The 17,672-nt window shown below is 36.6% G+C and overlaps 1 protein-coding gene across 4 annotated transcripts in view; it reads right to left on the bottom strand.

Moving 5' to 3' along the window:
- Positions 1-17,672, bottom strand: part of RNF13 (ring finger protein 13) — a 40,795-nt gene that overhangs the window by 16,760 nt on the left and 6,363 nt on the right. For 3 of the 4 annotated variants that reach the window (XM_030495604.1, XM_030495607.1, XM_030495605.1), the window contains exons 2-7: positions 17,357-17,484; positions 14,122-14,202; positions 10,953-11,078; positions 6,672-6,759; positions 4,690-4,780; positions 3,121-3,226 (exon numbers count right to left, since the gene is read on the bottom strand). In XM_030495604.1, coding sequence (XP_030351464.1) covers positions 3,121-3,226; positions 4,690-4,780; positions 6,672-6,759; positions 10,953-11,078; positions 14,122-14,202; positions 17,357-17,470 — 606 coding nt within the window. In that variant the 5' untranslated portion in view covers positions 17,471-17,484. Of the gene's footprint in view, positions 1-3,120; positions 3,227-4,689; positions 4,781-6,671; positions 6,760-7,835; positions 7,984-10,952; positions 11,079-14,121; positions 14,203-17,356; positions 17,485-17,672 lie in introns of those variants that run through there. The other variant, XM_032920134.1, reaches the window with a different exon arrangement.

Raw genomic sequence — 17,672 nt, 5'->3', positions numbered from 1 at the left:
AAAGCCCATGTACAGTAGGATGGCACATTTCAACACAAAACACAATTCATTGAGTGGTTTTGCTTACAGTTTTAGATTATTACAGCTCTCTTAGGGTATTATTCCCATGTTCATCAGAACTGTTTTCAAAATATCTAGATGTAGTTTAGGGAGGATTAAAGGGTTGAAGGATTACTTCAAGCCATAGTTACATGCTGTCTTCAACTATAACAAAGACTCTGTTTCCATTTTCTTAATAGTCCCTAATGCTATTTCTGTTCAGTTGCTAATTCTAACATCTGTGACACAACATTCTTTTTTCCAACATGACAAACAAGCAAAGGGCCTTAACCAAAGTATACACACTAACAAGTGTGTCTTTTGAAATTTGCAGAAGTGCTCTACACCTACCTATGCTGTGGGTAAACAACAAGAGAGTATTAATATAAACTGCATTAACATCTCTAACTTTAGGAATCCCTGAAAGGCACTGGTATACTTCACAACAGGTTATTTTTAAAAAAGCATGAGTATATGTATATTAAACACAAATAATATTAGGAACATTTGAAATTGTAATTGGTTTGGGAAAATAAAGTTTATTCATTCTTTTGCACCACACCTGTCTTCACTTTTTAAGCATATTTGGATCTAATCTGTTTGTTCAGACACTTTTTACCCCAGTGCAATAAGCTGCATGCATAAACTGCAGTTTTTCTTCTGTAATTCAGGTATTTAGTAACTATGAAAGAGTCTCAGATTAGTTTCTTAGTTAAAAACAAGATTTCCTGAAAGAAGCAGGGCCAAAACCACAAATGGATGAGGACCAAATTCAACCTGTCATATCATTACTTCATGTGCACTCAAATCCTATGTCCAACCCAAACCATTCTGTGAACTAATGGCTTCTGCTAAGAGAACTCACTTATGCCCTAAAGACAAACACTTTACAGATTTGTTTAGCTCAGTCCTGTAACGCTTGTAATGCCACTTCTAATGCAGAAAAGTGCTGTTTTCATAGTGAGGGAAACACCTGCAATTCTAAGGAGACATGGTCTTCCAGTGGGATTAGCACTGTGTTATGTAGCTCTAGTTCCTTGCTGAAGTGATTGGTGCAAATTAGTTTGTAATTTAGTTCATTTATTTACCTGTAGATAACGGCACTGAAGTCCAGCAACTAACTTATTTAAAAACAAAAGCAGCTGAACTGGTGAAAAACTTTGAAGCAAAATATGAAGAAATATTCTCAGAGTAAAAACCATCTCTTATTTCTGAATTTCCACAGTGGTGGTCATGATCAAAGTCAAGCTCACACTCCTCATAACAGTATTCACGTCTCCCCTCCTTCCTTAATTTTCTCTTCAATGGTAACATTCTAAATAGCTGTTTAAACAAGAGGCCCCCTAACTATTCTTATCACCTTCATTCCCTTATCAGTATCCTTCTCAAAAATGACAGATCAGGGCTTCACACCATATTTTGGTAAGGTGCAAAGCCAGTACTTATGATTTTCAAAATGATATTAAAGTCCCTTTCACAGCATTCTTCATTCAATTTCTTAGATTACTAGTATTTTGTTTCAATTTTCAACTTAGGAGTACTATAAGCAGATTATTAGTGATGCTCAAGTTAGAATACTGATGGTCTTAGAACAGATGTTCACGGAATATTATCCCTGGTAATAGCTCTCCTTTAGAAATACTATCTCTCCTTACCTCAAAGTGCTGACCTTCAGGATACAATACGGCTATACGTTCACCCAATTAACTGAGACAAAGTCCTCCAATCAAGGTCATCACCAGAAGGTCAGACAAAGCACTGGTGAATTTTACATCATCTCTAGCTGACCACTTCTGTTTTGTTTTCAGAGAGCTGCTGCAATTCTGATTGTGCCAAATATGACCAAGATTGCCAATGACATACATAACTTGCAGTGAAAAAAAAACACTAACAAAGAAATATTTTAATAAAATGCTACAGAATAGTTGATGCATTACTTGATTTTTATCAAAAAGTAAAATAATAAATTGGTCAGAGACCAGCAGAGATTCCAAGTGGGATGCCAAGTATTCTGAAATAATAAAGGTTAAATAGCACAGCTATATATAGGAGACACATGCCCAGCTGAGAACCTCTATAGGTACTGTATATGCTGTAAGATATATGCCGTATGCTGTAACATGTTCCGAGCTTGCTGATCCATTACTACACCTGCAGTAATAAACTGCACTGTGGAACAAGGGACTAATGTTTATTATGCAGTACAAGTTTGTTAATGTTGGACATATTCTCAGTGTATGAGAGCACAAGGACAGGTCATTATGGGATGAAAAAGAAAGAATAGCATTGAGGACAACTCTTTTAAAGTAGTTATATGCCAGGTAGAACATCCTAAGGGCTCCTGATATCCCTTTGCCAAAATTCTGCACCTGTTTATTTTACTGAAAAAATAAAGGATTACAGGCACAGGTATGTACAGTACACAGAGTTTTTGCTGCTATCACAGGATGGTTAGGGTTGGAAAGGACCATAAGATTATCTCCCACTAGACCAGGTTGCTCAAGGCCTTGTCCAGCCTGGCCTTGAACACTGCCAGGGATGGAGCGTTTACCACTTCTTTGGGCAACTTGTTCCAGTGCCTCGCCAGCCTCACAGTAAAGAACTTCTTCCTTATATCTAACCTGAATTTCCCCTGCTTCAGTTTGAACCCATTACCCCTTGTCCTATCGCTACAGTCCCTAATGAAGAGTCCCTCTCCAGTATCCTTGTAGGCCCCCTTCAGACACTGAAAGGCTGCTATGAGGTCTCCACGCAGCCTTCTCTTCTCCAGGCTGAATAGCCCCAACTTCCTCAGCCTGTCTTTGTATGGGAGATGCTCCAGCCCCCTCATCATCCTCGTGGCCCTGCTCTGGACTTGCTCCAACAGCTCTATGTCCTTCTTATACTGGGGTCACCAGAACTGTACATAGAACTGCACACAGAACTGCAAGCAGGGTCTCAGGAAGGCAGAGTAGAGGGGCAGGATCACCTCCTCTGACCTTTACTTCCTTTACTGTATCCCTTCATTTAACTTTAGTAAATGACAGATCATTTATGATCATTTGTTTGAAAGAAAAAATGTTATTAAAAGAAGGAACTTACCATAAATATGACGATGAGAATAAGACAAATCCCTACTATTATTAAGAAAGGGATTAAGTAGTACTCCAAAGGAAGACTGAACTCTGGGATTAACACAACATGGCCACTGTGGGGAGAAAAAGATAACACTTTCTAAATAGGTTAGCATTTAACAAACAATGAAGAGTAAATACAATGGAAAAAACCCCAACCCTACTGAAATAAAGCATCATCACTAGACACCCTAAAGGAATACCTATCTATGCAAAACAACATAGAAAATTCAGCTGATAGCCACATAATGTAAAGACAACAACAAATGAAAGGATAAAACAATGTTTCTTTGAACATCTTTGGGAGTCAAAACTACTTACTGACTTCAATCATAAATACATCTAAAGCAACCAGGAAAATAATCTCACAGCTGCTTTGATAGAAGAATGAGAAAAAGGTAACATAGAATCACAGAATAGTTAGGGCTAGAAAGGACCTTAAGATTATCTAGTTCCAACCCCCGGCCATGGGCAGGGACACTACACACTAAATATGACTATCAAAACTCTGCCAAAACATACTGTGAAATCATTCTTATTTACTAAAGTTTTCTGGGTTATACTGAAGGTTTAGTTTTAAATCATGAAGCATAGCAAAGTGCACCCTCTGTCCTCTGAGAAGTCAATAAATTACAGGACAGTAACCAGAAGTCTTCCTAGAGAACCTGATACTGATGCTGGCAACTGCATATCTGAACACCAGTATGTATTGATACTTGAGGAACTAAAATGCCATTATTATTCTGTTAAAACAAAACAGTCAGAAACACCTGAGAAGGTACAATGTATAAAAGTGTCAGTAGTTCTATAACCACTACTCATGTGGAGTAACACTTATCAAGTAGTTTCATCAACAAGGTGTCTACTTAAGAATGATAACACACTCTAGTTCTGATTTACTCAGTGAAAGGACAAACCTAAAGAAGCAAGATTGTTAGCCTAATAACACAAAACACACCTCCTTTTCCATCCTATTCAAGAGATGTTTTTCAACCATCTTGTTCTCACAGTGCTTTTCAAGTTTTGAACTTAAAAGCAGAACAGAAGCAGTGCAAACCTAATCATGCATGCTGTTAGAATCATCTTAAATGCTTCCTGCAGATTCACCTAGCATAGGAAGTTATCTGTGACTTGTTCTAGAGCTATTAATAAAGGATGATTTTTTCCCCACCCCCAAAGACCAGCATCTGACTTCAGTGGGAACTGCCACACATTGTAAGAACAACACACCCTTAGATCTGAAATACACATACCCTCACAAGCATCTCTGTGATTCCTAGATCATTAGCTAAACTCATGTTTAATGCTATATAAAAATAGAGGATTAGCATTTCCTAAATAGATGGTAACCTTCCCGCAGGAAATAAATTTACGTTAATTTTTTAAATCCTTTCTGCCCATTGCTTTCAGGCACACAGTTGTATCTGAAATACCTACAGCCCCTGTCATCACAGCATCCTATTTTAAACCCATAAATATTAAAAAGAGGCAATGACTTAATGCAAGGAATAACACAGCTGCATGAGAGGTAACTTACCCCTTTTCGTAAGTAAATTCTTCTTTAAGAGAATTAGCTGACGTCTCACCAATAAAGACAGAAGGAATGTCAATCTTTTTTAAAACCTCAACTGTATTTAAAAAAGGCAGGAAAAAACCTATTATTATGCAGACACTCTATGGGCATTCTTAAGACATAAGAATTTAACATTATGAGACTATTACAACATGAAGTCATTTTAACATAATGACACATAGACTGATGTATGTACATACTATGTATCTTTACATCACATAAGAAGTGGTAATATTTTTCCTACAAAGTATCTCGGTATTTTATTGCAGGTATAGAAATCAAAGTTCTTAGTGGAATATTTAAAGGGAACATAAAACTAAAATATTTTTACAAAAGAAGAATCATCAGAGTAAGCTTAACCAGATCATCACTCTTATTCAGAGACTTGGTAAGTCACACATCTCCACTGATTTCCAAAATTTCTGGAAACTTATGATTTTGTGATCTGTTACTGTAAATTTTAATTAATCTTTCTTCCCTCCTTTTCACCCTAATCATAAGGGAACATACTGGAAACAGCTGTGGCTAGAAAAGGTCAAAAAGAAGGAAGAACAGAATGAATAAATCCCAGATTTTTATTTCAGTCTCAAGAAACTGAGTGCAACTGTCTCCTCTCCCTTCTCTGCTTAATAGCGAAGGTAATAAGAAGCTCAAAAGATGCAGCATGAATGAAAAACATTGAAAGATAAATCCCATATTGTAGAAAACCTTCTCCTCAGCTTCACTTTATATTGATTTGCACCTCTGACTTACGCTTCACATTTAAGGGTCAAAGTATCTTGAGTCTAGTTAATAGCAAAGCATTCAGGTTCCCCAATGCAAAAGCATGTATGGCTTAATGTCACCTCATACTACCCAAGTCTGCATTTGTTGTGAACTTGTTCTACATTTTGATTACTCAGTGAAACCTGAAAATAACAGTCACATGGGTTGGGAATTCATTAAAACCACTTTCATGTAGCTTTCTGGGCTACCCAGCTGCCATTTAGTTTGCTGAAAGTTCATTTCCTAGTTTACTCAATGGTGTTTCCACTTGGAAGGACTTTTTCTGTTCTCATTTATGTTCTTATTCCATATTGACCAAGCTCAAAAACTAGACAAAATAAAGAAATGCCACAATGAAAGTCATGACAGCACTACAGACAAAAAACACATACCATAAAACAAAAGTTTTGACTAGATTACAAGCTGTTCTAACACATTCACTCTACATAAGATTAAAATTGGAACAATTAATATCAGAATCAATCAGAAAATGGTGCACTGGTCTCTCAAGATTCTTTTTCCAACTTAAAAACTGAAAATATGTACATAATATGTATTCATATTCATATTTGTCCAAGGGAACAGAAAACGTGCACAACAGTGCAACCACAATATGGAACTACTATCAAATACTAAAAAGTCATATTTTAAAGCCTGATTTCCTTCCAATAGAGTAATTTTATTATATTTCTACTTAATTAGGAACACGTCAACTATTTTCCACATCAGACATACAAATCTATCTCAAATTTAACCATTTAACCCAGAACAGCTGAACTAAAATTTAAAGGAAAACCAAAAGAAACACCCAGAGAACATACAAACTTAGCGCCACAAATAACACACAAGTAGACATATACATTCTTATACAAGTATCTCCTATTTTAAAATGTTAAAAGGAAGATTTCTGGTTGGGGTGGATTTTTCTATGTTTTTTTTGTTGTTGCTGCGGGGTTGAGGTTTTTTGTTGTGTTGTTTGTTAGGGTGGTTTGGGGGGTTCATTTATAGTTTGTTTTGGGGTTTCTGGGTTGGGGGTTTTTTTTGTTTTGTTTTTTTGTGAGGGTTTGTTTGGTTTTTTTTTAGCAAGCATCCATCATAATACTTTATACTGATTTTAATACTGCACACTACTGGGTGAAATGATTTTCAAACAGGAGAGAAGAAGTGATACCTGTACTTACTGTCGTTGGATCCCATGCTTATGAGGTCATCGGAATCAACATTGTGAACTATAGCTGCCTTGTATCCAGCTCTCTGTGCATTTAAAACCTGTAAGCCATACAAAGTACTTATTAGAAAATGACTGCTTCAAAACACAGCAAGCTGTCTGTCCTCTTTAAGACAAGGTACACTTTCAGCAAGTTCTAAATACTAGCACATTTCAAAATAAAATAATGTAATTGTTCTTATACTCCTGTAATTACACTACCTTTCCAGAAAAATCATTTAATATTCTGTGCAGACAGACATTTTTTACATATACTAAAAACAGGATTAAAAACTTTCCATGGGTAGATAAAAATAATATTTAATCATAACTGAAAATAAAGGCACTAACTTTGGTAAACTAGAAATTATCATTTGATAGCTTATGAAGTCACAAGGAGTAGTACCTTTTCTGTGCCTTTAGAGATGTGGAATAACTAATTTGACAGCCCAGGTAACAGAAGCTTTCTCATGGAAAAGCACAAAATTATAAATACGGATACAAAACTATAAATACGGATAAAAAACTATAAAAGCATTGTGTACCAGTCACATTTCTGATATATACTGGCTTTTTTGTCAATACAGACAAAGCCTAAAGACCACGTAAATGGCATTTGCTGCAGTGACTATCACTAACATAAGCATAACCAAGTTACAACTATTCACCTTAGATATTGCTTTAATGCATCCACAGCAGTATCAAAACTCATGGCAAGATGCAAAAAGCACTAGAGAACCTTGAGGAAACATCTGGGTTTCATCCTTTATTCAACTCCTATTTAAAATTACATTAATAAGCTTGGCTATAGCTGGGTAGACTTGCTCTGAACTAAGCTAGTATGGGGCACTAAGATGCATGAATTTACTTAAGGAGACTGTAATGCAAATATTTATGTGACAGGCAAACAATCATTAAGAACAACTGAACAGAAGATCACAGCTTTAAATGCCTTTGAAACTGGAAAACAGTTGCAGCATTTGGATATTATGGCATCACAACAACTTTATTTATCAGTCAACAAATACTACCTCCTTACAAACATACACACAAACAAATCTTGGTCCTACAAGAAGTCACCACCACCTCTCTTTTACAGCAGACTATCATCACCAGATCTGAAAAACCAAGGGGAAACCTGGGTGCTCTTTTTCAAGACCTCTACCCTCAAAGTTAGGAGAGGGGAAAATACATGTGTATGTATACACACATATACTCCCAATTTCTCTTCTCATGAGATAATGAGGAACATGAGTTGTAAAGCTGGAAAGCTTCCACTGATTATACTAAAAAAAATAAAAGAGGTTCTCTAGGTCAAACTTGATATGAAGCCTTCTTGCATGCTGCACAACAGCAAAAATAGGCCAAAAAAAAAGGGGGGGGGGGGGCATAAGAATTTTAAATATAACAGTCAAAAGTAAGACAAGAAAAGGATTAAAAGCCTTGAATATCTATATATCTGAGCCAGTGACACAGAATGGCAGTAACGGAGTCATCATGGATAACACACAAGTCACAAAGCATTGAAACTGAAGAAACACAAAAGTTTGAGTGATCTGAGCTTTAAAGCTCCCTGGTTATCAGAGGTTCTTAATCTTCATAGCCACACAAATGTGCAATGGTAATCAGTGACAGTTTCTACGTAGGATTCATTTTCTTGTTTGCTTGGTTTATTTCTTTGATATCATGTCCTAAATAGGTATTTATTAACTGTCCATTATACACTGAAATATATCCTTCAGCACAGATTGTAAATAATTTATATTACTTAAGGAAGTGTTTTGGTTCCCTGCACACTTCTGCCACTTCCTTATAACACAGGCCCTTTGCTTAATTATTGGATTATAAAATTATGGTGTTTCTGTAAAATCACACATAAATATGCTTTCGATCTATCAGTGACACTGTTACTCAAATAAAGAGCAACACTGACACAATCACAGCCAGGCACCTTCCACACAAGCTACCACAGGCTTAATGACACCATCCAGCTGCAAAAAGCAGTAGCAAATGCCTGTTCAATTACATTGTGAAGTCCACCCTCGCCACTCAGGACCCCAAAGACAAAAGCATTAATTGTGCACCAAAAATGAAGCATTAAACCATTTTTAAGATACACCTAAGCAGGATGAAATACCTTCAGGAAGTGACTTCTTACCGCATAGTAACCTTTCACTATAAGGAAATGACAGTTAACTCTTTATTCAACAGCTACCTGCCTCAGAGTGCCAGATTCTCTCCCTCTATTCCTAACAGCTATATTCCAAACAGCAGAACAATGTAATTGGAAAATGCAGACACCTTGGGAGTCTGCGAGGGGAGATGGTTTTTGGCATAGCAGGTATTTATACACAATAAAAATCAAGAAATAACTATGCATCTGTATTTGTAGTTTTCAATGTCAAACAGAAGAAGAGACAGGACTTTCTAATAAACATCCTGTCAGTCAAGTACCTGACACGTAATATAACTCATATCTCGGTGCACGTGCCACTTCATGGCAGAAGCTTCAGGGCAAAATGCTGTACTATGTACAAAATTACATAATGCAGTATTGCAATAGTATTAACACACAAGAGTGAATTCACTTGCCAGTGAGCATACAGATACCCATGCTTGCCTTGGAACTTCTGATCCACCTTCCACCCTGCTCTTTGTTTAATAAAGAAATGTGTGGGAATCCTCTTTTCCATGGATATGACATGAAATATGAAACATAACAAAAAAATTCTACACACCAAGCTAGTGTGACTTAATCCTTAAAGGTCTGAGCATGGAAATCCCTCAACAGTAATGTACAAATCTTCCATTTTCTGCAAGGAATGCTCATTGAAGGAATGTGGCAAATCAAGCTGTGTAAAATTAAAGTACAAGATTCTACATTTACTAAGTTGATAGCTATGTGGAAAAGCAATTCGGCATGTCTTCCCCCTGACTGACACTTGTCTTTAGCTGAGCAGCTTTCCAAAGCTTCTCCATCTCAGAACTCTGTGGCCAGCAACAGGAATGTGACTTTTGTGGTTTAGCACCAGAGTAAAAAAGCTGAAGGCTCAGACATAATGCCAACTTCGTCAGCAAAACAAGTAATTTTCAGTGAATAAGCATTTGTCGTATTTTTGATTAAAAGTCTGTTTGACTTGAAAAATTCTGACCTCTTCCTTTAACCATGTCTTCAGCAGTAATACTGCAGGGGGACTGGAACTATATGATCTTTAAAGTCCCTACCAACCCTAACCATTCTATAATTCAACAAACTTAACACTGTTCCCTCAGTTTAGGGACAGCAATTAGATAGGCAAAGAGGATATGAAAATGACAATTAGTCATTTCCCTTCCTTTTCTCACTAAGCCATTTACACACAGTGACAGGATTCACAGTACAAAATATATGACATTTCCGAGTTTGATGTGAAGGTAGATCATGTGAGCAGTGGAATCTACAGTCTGGATAGAATTCACATGTTTAATCACCATACCACATAACTGACCATACCACATAGCAACAGATAGGGTTGGATCTCCTTTCAGTGCAAGGAAGTTGACAAAAAAAATCGAAGAGCCCTGCTTTCCTTAAGACTTCCTCAGCTGCCCCTGTATCAGGGCCATTTTCAAGAAAACCATATATTCTAGCCAAGCACAAATAATTCTGATTTTGTATTTAAAAAAAAATAACACAGAATACTATACTTCAGCTGCAGGTCAAAAGTTTTATAAATGCTTCCTAATGTAACACCTACATGTTGTACCCGTTTAAAAACACTTCCATCCTGCCATTGGTGCCTGTTTCTACCCAGCAGTGCACTGTCTCCTCTCCCCGTCAACCAGTTGCGACACTACCATTGTTTATGTGGTCTCAGTGCGAGCCACAAAATGATCTACTACTAAAACCAAAACAAACCAGGAAAGCGGCTTGCAGATTTTGGGTGCTTTTGTTATCTCCACTCCCTAAAGCTTCCCTGTGATCCCTTGCAGCAAAGAGTCTAACTGGCAAGAAAAGCTGATATTGCTACCAAATGCTTTTTATTCTAAAACTGCAGCATTTGTCATCCTTATTTGCCATGTAACCTGGCCTCCAAATAGGTAATCTGAAACTAAATCACGTTACAATACTGCTTTATATGCCCACAGACAAAATTTTCCCTCCCCTTCAAATCAGTATCTATCCTGATGTTAGCTAAAGGTATTTTTCTGAAGCACCAGTAAATTCTTTAAGTCCTTGAAACAAAGAGGGGGAAAAATATTAGAAGAATCTTACCTTGATATCAAAGTTGCACTCAAGCCTTCGAATTAACACAATAAAAGCACTGGACGAATTGTCTCTCAGTGGAGGTGGGGCTATAGGCTCACACGCATTCTCTGGTTTTGAATTTATTAGAAATCCCTAGAAAACAGGAACAGAAATGGGTGCTTCATTTCTCTTTGCCTTAACAAAGGAGTTGGCAGACAAGCATAAGTACTTTTTTATACAATAGCTAAACAAATTCTTATTATCAATTCAGTCCTATATCACAGCAAGATTTCTGCTACATCCCTATTTATTGTGATTCATCAGAATCTTCATGTCAGTAAAGAATTAGAAAGAAAATACAGTTTTCCCAATTACATCATCTGAACTTCATAACTCAGACTTTGCAGTATAATTCAGCAGATAAAGAGGACTGCACATGCTACATTAGTATTGTGGAACTGCTAACCTAAGACATATGGAGACTAATCAAGGGACCTGAGGTATAACAGCCTGAGAAGCACTAACACCAATTTCATACTTGGCAATTAAAAGGGGAAAACGGAAGGAGGGTAGGTGTGTGAAATCAACACTGAACTAGCATATAGAATAGCTGTTTACTATTCTAAGCAAAGACTATAGGTCATCAAATCCAATATAGTTGAAAGATCCACAGATGGAGGAAGTTCTGGAAATACCAATCTTCAAGCAGTCTTTGGATTGTTTCTAGGTGACTGAGTTAGTACTCCACCACTGAAAATGGTTGGAGTAGAAAATTTCCTAACCTCATGCTCTAACACTGTCGTGGTTTAAGCCCAGCCGGTAACTCAGAACCATGCAGACACTTGCTCACTCCCCGCTTTCTTCTCCCGCCCCCGCTCCCGGAGGGATGGGGAGGAGAATAGAAAGAATGTAACTGCCACAGGTTGCGATAAGAACAGTCCAGTAACTAAGGTATAATACAAAACTACTACTGCTACCACCAATAGTAATAATGATAAGGGGAGTAACAAGGGCAGAGAATACAATTGCTCACCACCTGCTGACTGATACCCAGCCTGACCCAAGCAGTGATCTGGGCCTTCCGGGTAAATCCCCCCCGGTTTATACACTGGGCATGACGTGGTATGGAATGGAATACCCCTTTGGCTAGTCTGGGTCAGGTGTCCTGTCTCTGCTTCGTCCCGGCTTCCACTCCTCCCAGGCAGATCATGAGACTGAGAAAGTCCTTGGTTGGAGTAAACATTACTTAGCAATAACTAAAAACATCGGTGTGTTATCAGCACTGTTCCCAGACTAAAGTCGAAAAACACAGCAGTGCACCAGCTACTACGAAGGAGAGAAATGACTGCTGCAGCTGAACCCAGGACAAACATCTACTGGAAAACTCTACAAATTCTCTAAGAGGAAACATGCTCACCCAATAACTGAACACACTGACACTAGTCCCTCTCCACAATGGCGTGACTTCAGGATTGACTACTACTCTGAACTTTCTTCCCTACTACTGCAAATGCTCTGTAAACACTGCTGATACAGAAGTTTCCATTAAGCAAATGCCAAAAAGAGTATCATGCATGCTTCACAACACTACTTGTTCTAGCTGTAAAGAAAGCAGACATTCCTTTTTCCTTTACTAGAATATGCTGTCTTCCTTGATCAAGTCTCTAAATCATCTGAAAGGAGCAGTTTTATTAATTATATTAATATTAGTTAATAATTAGACTGATAGTAATTAGATTCCCTTCTGCCAATCTCTTCACAACAGATTTTGATTATCGAGATACAGAAAAATCCAGACTGTATACCTAGAGCAGGTTTTGCCTACCCTTCATTTGAAACACATCTCTTCGGAAAAACTGCTTTATAAGGTGTCTGCAGTACAGTCACAGCATGACAGAGGCATTTGGAGGCTAATGCAAAGGAGCAGCATTTGACATAAGGATATTCCTGTAATATTCACACAGATTTAACTAATTTTTAAAGCCAGAGGAGGTTATCATACAGATAAAGAGCAGCAAGTTGCCAGAAAATAAGAATGCAAGTAATGTGTTTTATGCAAATAATGATCATGAGAAGCTGCACTGCTGTGGGTTCAAGAAATTATTGCTACAGTTGAGAGCTTGAAACTGTTTTCACTGACAGATTTAGCTATATAGAGATGTCATCACCTGTGCAGAAATAATTACGTAATTATATACAAACATAGCTATAACCTGACATTTATAGACAATTTATATATTTATAAACTGCCAGTTTAAATGTACTTTTTATATAGAATCTTACATTTTATCCATAAATATTGTTCATAAAGTTTAGCTGCAACAGAGAAGCAATTTTGTTTGGAGAAATAGAATTTTGTAATGGTAATATCCCTTTTAGCAGAGAAGCTGCACCAGCAATCTGTTCTTTATGAAGTTTGTGGTGACAGGCACAACGCTACACACCCTATAACAATTAAAAGCAAGAGCCACTGAAAATTCTACACTGATTTGCTGACACACAAATTTAGGTCCCTGAGGTTCCCTCACTTTGTACAGCAACCGCTACTTACGTTACGTAGTTTCATGCAAAGCATTCAGTCTTTTTAACTAGAGTGGTATGCCTGCAACCAACTGGATTCTATAGAGCAGTTTTATACAAATCACACAGTGTCATGTTGCAGTTTAAGAAATACATACATAGAAACTAAAGTCTAACTATGACTGGAATGGATTTTTTCTTATTTTTTACAAAATAATTAAAATGCAAAGAAAGACGTTTTGGTGTTATATTCAAGACTAAGACTCATTATTAGTTCTGCAGAGGTGACAACCTCCACCTTAGTTACAACACAGCTGTCTAACCGTTAAAAAGGTTAGAATCAAAGCTCCTTGTATCTATTTTTGATGTTATTAAATTGGCTCACTACTTGGGCAAATTACTTAATTGCACTCTGTTTCCCATATAGTCAGCTAACAACTATACAGCTCTAACTTCTTCCCAAAATAAAACCAGTGAGCATGAAAATAGTGTCACCTTGAGGTTTCATTTCAGACCTTTTCCACATTTGTTTTGCTTGAGCAGTAGATTAATCTGTTCTGTATTTATTTTTCCTCAGTGCTATATTCGTTTATCTTCTATCTTTTTTAGCTTATAGAAGAAACGTTCGGCAGATACAGTCCTCTACGTTATCTAGTGGGGATATTTTTTTTTTTACCTTCAAGCCTTCTGCTGGCAGTCTGTAGCCAAATCTAGCAGGTAGGTCATCAAAGGTCTGGGTTCCATTTTCAAGATTATACTGAAAGAAACAAATTTTAAAGAAAATTCAGGTTTGCAACAAGAGAGAAATAGATAACAGGTATAAACGGAAATAAACAAACCCATGTTTTTGTTTTTTAGATTATTTATCGGACACAGAACCTCTTGCGACCATGCCAATGAAATCACAAAATTGCTTCTTCCACTTGCCTTCCATTCACATGGCAACATCATTCTTTTCTTAACTACTTGTCAATACAAGGAAGTAATAGATCTTCTGTTAAATTACCCATATGTAAAATTTTCTTTCTACTGTCTACAATTCAAATACCATCATACTTGCAGACTGTAAACAACCCAAAAAGCTCAAAAATCAGAAGAGCTGAGGTTTTGGGGTGTGAGGTTTTTTTGGACGATGGTGTTCTTGTTGGTTTGGGTTTTTTTTTTTTTATTTTTTTTTACTTTGAATTCACTCACATATAGGGAAGAACAACTTTTAACAGGCGGTTTCTTGTAGGCAAAGAATAGCCTCCAGATGTTATCCCTTCTAAATTCCCTGCTGCCTATTCAGGTTAGCAGCTGAAAACTCTCTCTATGGTTTTGTTTTATACTAACTATGAACTTTCATTTCAAAGCAGAGGAATACTATAAAGACCTCAGATCTGTGGAAACTTGGTTTCCCCTTTCTCTGTTCATCTTCTGTATCTCTATGATATCCCTAACCAATGCAGAATCCATACAATAAAAAAAAAAAATAAAAAATTATGTATGCTATATATTTTTTTCATTAAAAGTGATAAAGTTAGTTTCTTGCAGAAGTTGTGAATTATACAGTAACTGAGTTGAATGCACATCAGCTGGTAAGTTTTATTACATAGTTTAGTGACTCAGAAATATTTGCCTATTCATTATATTACGCAGTTGTCACACAGAACAGCCAAGTAAGGATTGTGTTTATTTCAGAGGGACAAGACATTTCCTAGCAGCTAGACTCAAGACACAGAAACTCAAACTACAGTCCATAGAAAAACACTACCATGATTTATCTTAACTTTTTCAAAGGAGCAACATTTCAAAGGTGCTTCCTTCCCACAGACTTTAATAAAATTGAGGGGGAAGAGACAGGAATGGAACTAAATTTGAAGGCAGCATTTTTGTTCTGTTTAATCAACCTGCTCCATAAAACCCCTCCTGATCTTCCATCCTACCATCACATAGTACAGCACTGCACCAGTAAAACCTGTCTTCCTCCATTCTCACTATTCACTCATCTACCTTCTTAAAATGTCCTTCCTGAGCTCATGTTCCTCTTAAGTTTTCCTTTGAATCACTTAGCAAGCCCCAACTTAAGCTGGGAGTCAGACATAAGCCTGCTTATTTTTATCCATTATTTTAAAAATAAACAATAATGCTTTATATACACGACTACTTTACACAAACATAATCCTTCATTTGAGGCTGCAACTACATGAGAACACTGAAGCATAAAAAGACACATACATCAGTAGGAAAAGAAGAATTTCTTCTCTGTTGGAGAACCCAAAACCTCAGCTGAATCTTGCTCCACAAACAGACAATCATTAAACCATGAAATCTCTCTAGATTTTAAGATATTTGTATGCCTTCAACTCCATGTGACAGTGTGCAAACATTCCCTCTTGTGAGTATCTCATGAGCTTTCCACCAACTTCTTTTCATAGCAAAGTTTTAGGAAGTGTCTAGTTCATCTTTTCATTTCCTACTTCAAAAATATTCTCAGAATAGATCCGTAACTTCCAAGTATCCAAGAATAACAGACCCTTCATGTTTAGATAGAATCATTTTAGAACACTGCACACAAGTTCAAATAGAAGAAATTAAACTTTGCTCAGGGAAGTTGTGAATGCTCCATCCCTGGCAGTGTTCAAGGCCAAGCTGGACAGAGCTTTGGGTGACATCGTTTAGTGTGAGGTGTCCCTGCCCATGGCAGGGGGATTGGAACTAGATGATCTTAAGGTCCTTTCCAACCCTAACTGTTCTATGGTTCTAAACTAAACTCAAAAAAAGCCCTTTTTTTTAGGTTGGTGGATTGTTTTGTTTTAAATATCTTTTCTAAGGGAGGAAGCAGCAAGAATGAAAAAGAAGTTTCTTATGAAAAGAGGAAGCATGGTCTTGGTTGGAGAGGAAAGGGGGGGAAGGAAAAACAGGTTTACAGTAGAAAGTCAGTTTAAAATTTCACAATAGAACGGTGATGTAAGTTCCACAATAAAGCAATCATTTATCTGCACTGTTCCTTAAAATTTGTATCTACAAAAAATAATAGAACAGTTAACATCCCAAAGATCCAAGTTGCATAATCCAGTACTCATCAACCCCACATTACCACAATGTTTTAAGTACTTTTATTTTAACATTTAGTTTCAAGGGTTTTTCACGCTGTTCTCCTAAATTAATTGATACGATATTAACAACTCTCCTGGATATTACTGTAACTAGCAGAGACTATGAAGACTACAGTACTTATGTTTAGTTATTTCAGTGGCTTAAGCTCTATCCTACAAAGACACATACAACTTCCTCCATAAAACTACATGATATATAAAATTGGTAATACATAGCCCCATAACAACTCTTACCACTAACCCTATGTTCATTATATTCTTTATTAGCTTGATCATTTAAAATTCTACACACTCCAACAATATTGTTCTTAATGACAGCAAAGATTATCAGCTATTAAAAGAAATATATATATATCTCTAGGTGCAACATATACAAACACTTCACTGACAAGGCCTCTAGCACACACAAATTATGCTACTCATAGAATATTATTCTGTTTTATTTATATACCATTAACATACAAAATGGCATCCATCATCAAAACTTAAACTGCTGCCTAAACCAATGCATCATGAAATTTTTTAACAGGGTTATAACATGCTATAGGCTATCTGGTCAGATTTGAACTTTTAAAATGTCTAAGGGAATGAAGTACTCTCACTGACATGGTATCTGAGCACACAGCATCTGTAAGCTCATTTGAAAATGTACTTTTTTTTTTTTTTTTTTAAATTGAACTAAACTGTTGAGGCAGTTCCATTGTAAGCAACCTGCTATAACATTTACTGTACTGATTCATTAACAGAATAGTTCAAAAGCAGATTCAATTTTATAGAAATTTCATCTATGTAGAAAAACATTCTTATACTTACTGCTAAAATATCTGCCTCCACGGGTAAAAGATTCAGGAACGCAAATAACTGAACAGTCAGAATAGTGTATATCTGAGTGGCAGACAACATCAGCATTCCTATTGACAACAGCATATTTTATTTAGTACCTGCAACAAAAAAAACCAACACAGAGTCAAGGCATATAGCAAATATTTTCCTCTGTGATTTCTACTGGGCTCTATTGGTCAGTTAAAATTTTCTAAAGAAGTATGCAAAACTTCATGTTATGTTTACTTTTGATTACAAGTAATCTTTAATTTATTCAATTATGACAGAGATAGAAGCCCGTTTGCTA

The sequence above is a fragment of the Strigops habroptila genome, chromosome 8 (assembly GCF_004027225.2).
Source record: "Strigops habroptila isolate Jane chromosome 8, bStrHab1.2.pri, whole genome shotgun sequence".
Lineage (NCBI taxonomy): Eukaryota > Metazoa > Chordata > Aves > Psittaciformes > Psittacidae > Strigops > Strigops habroptila.
This window is presented reverse-complemented; position numbering and strand designations above follow the sequence as displayed.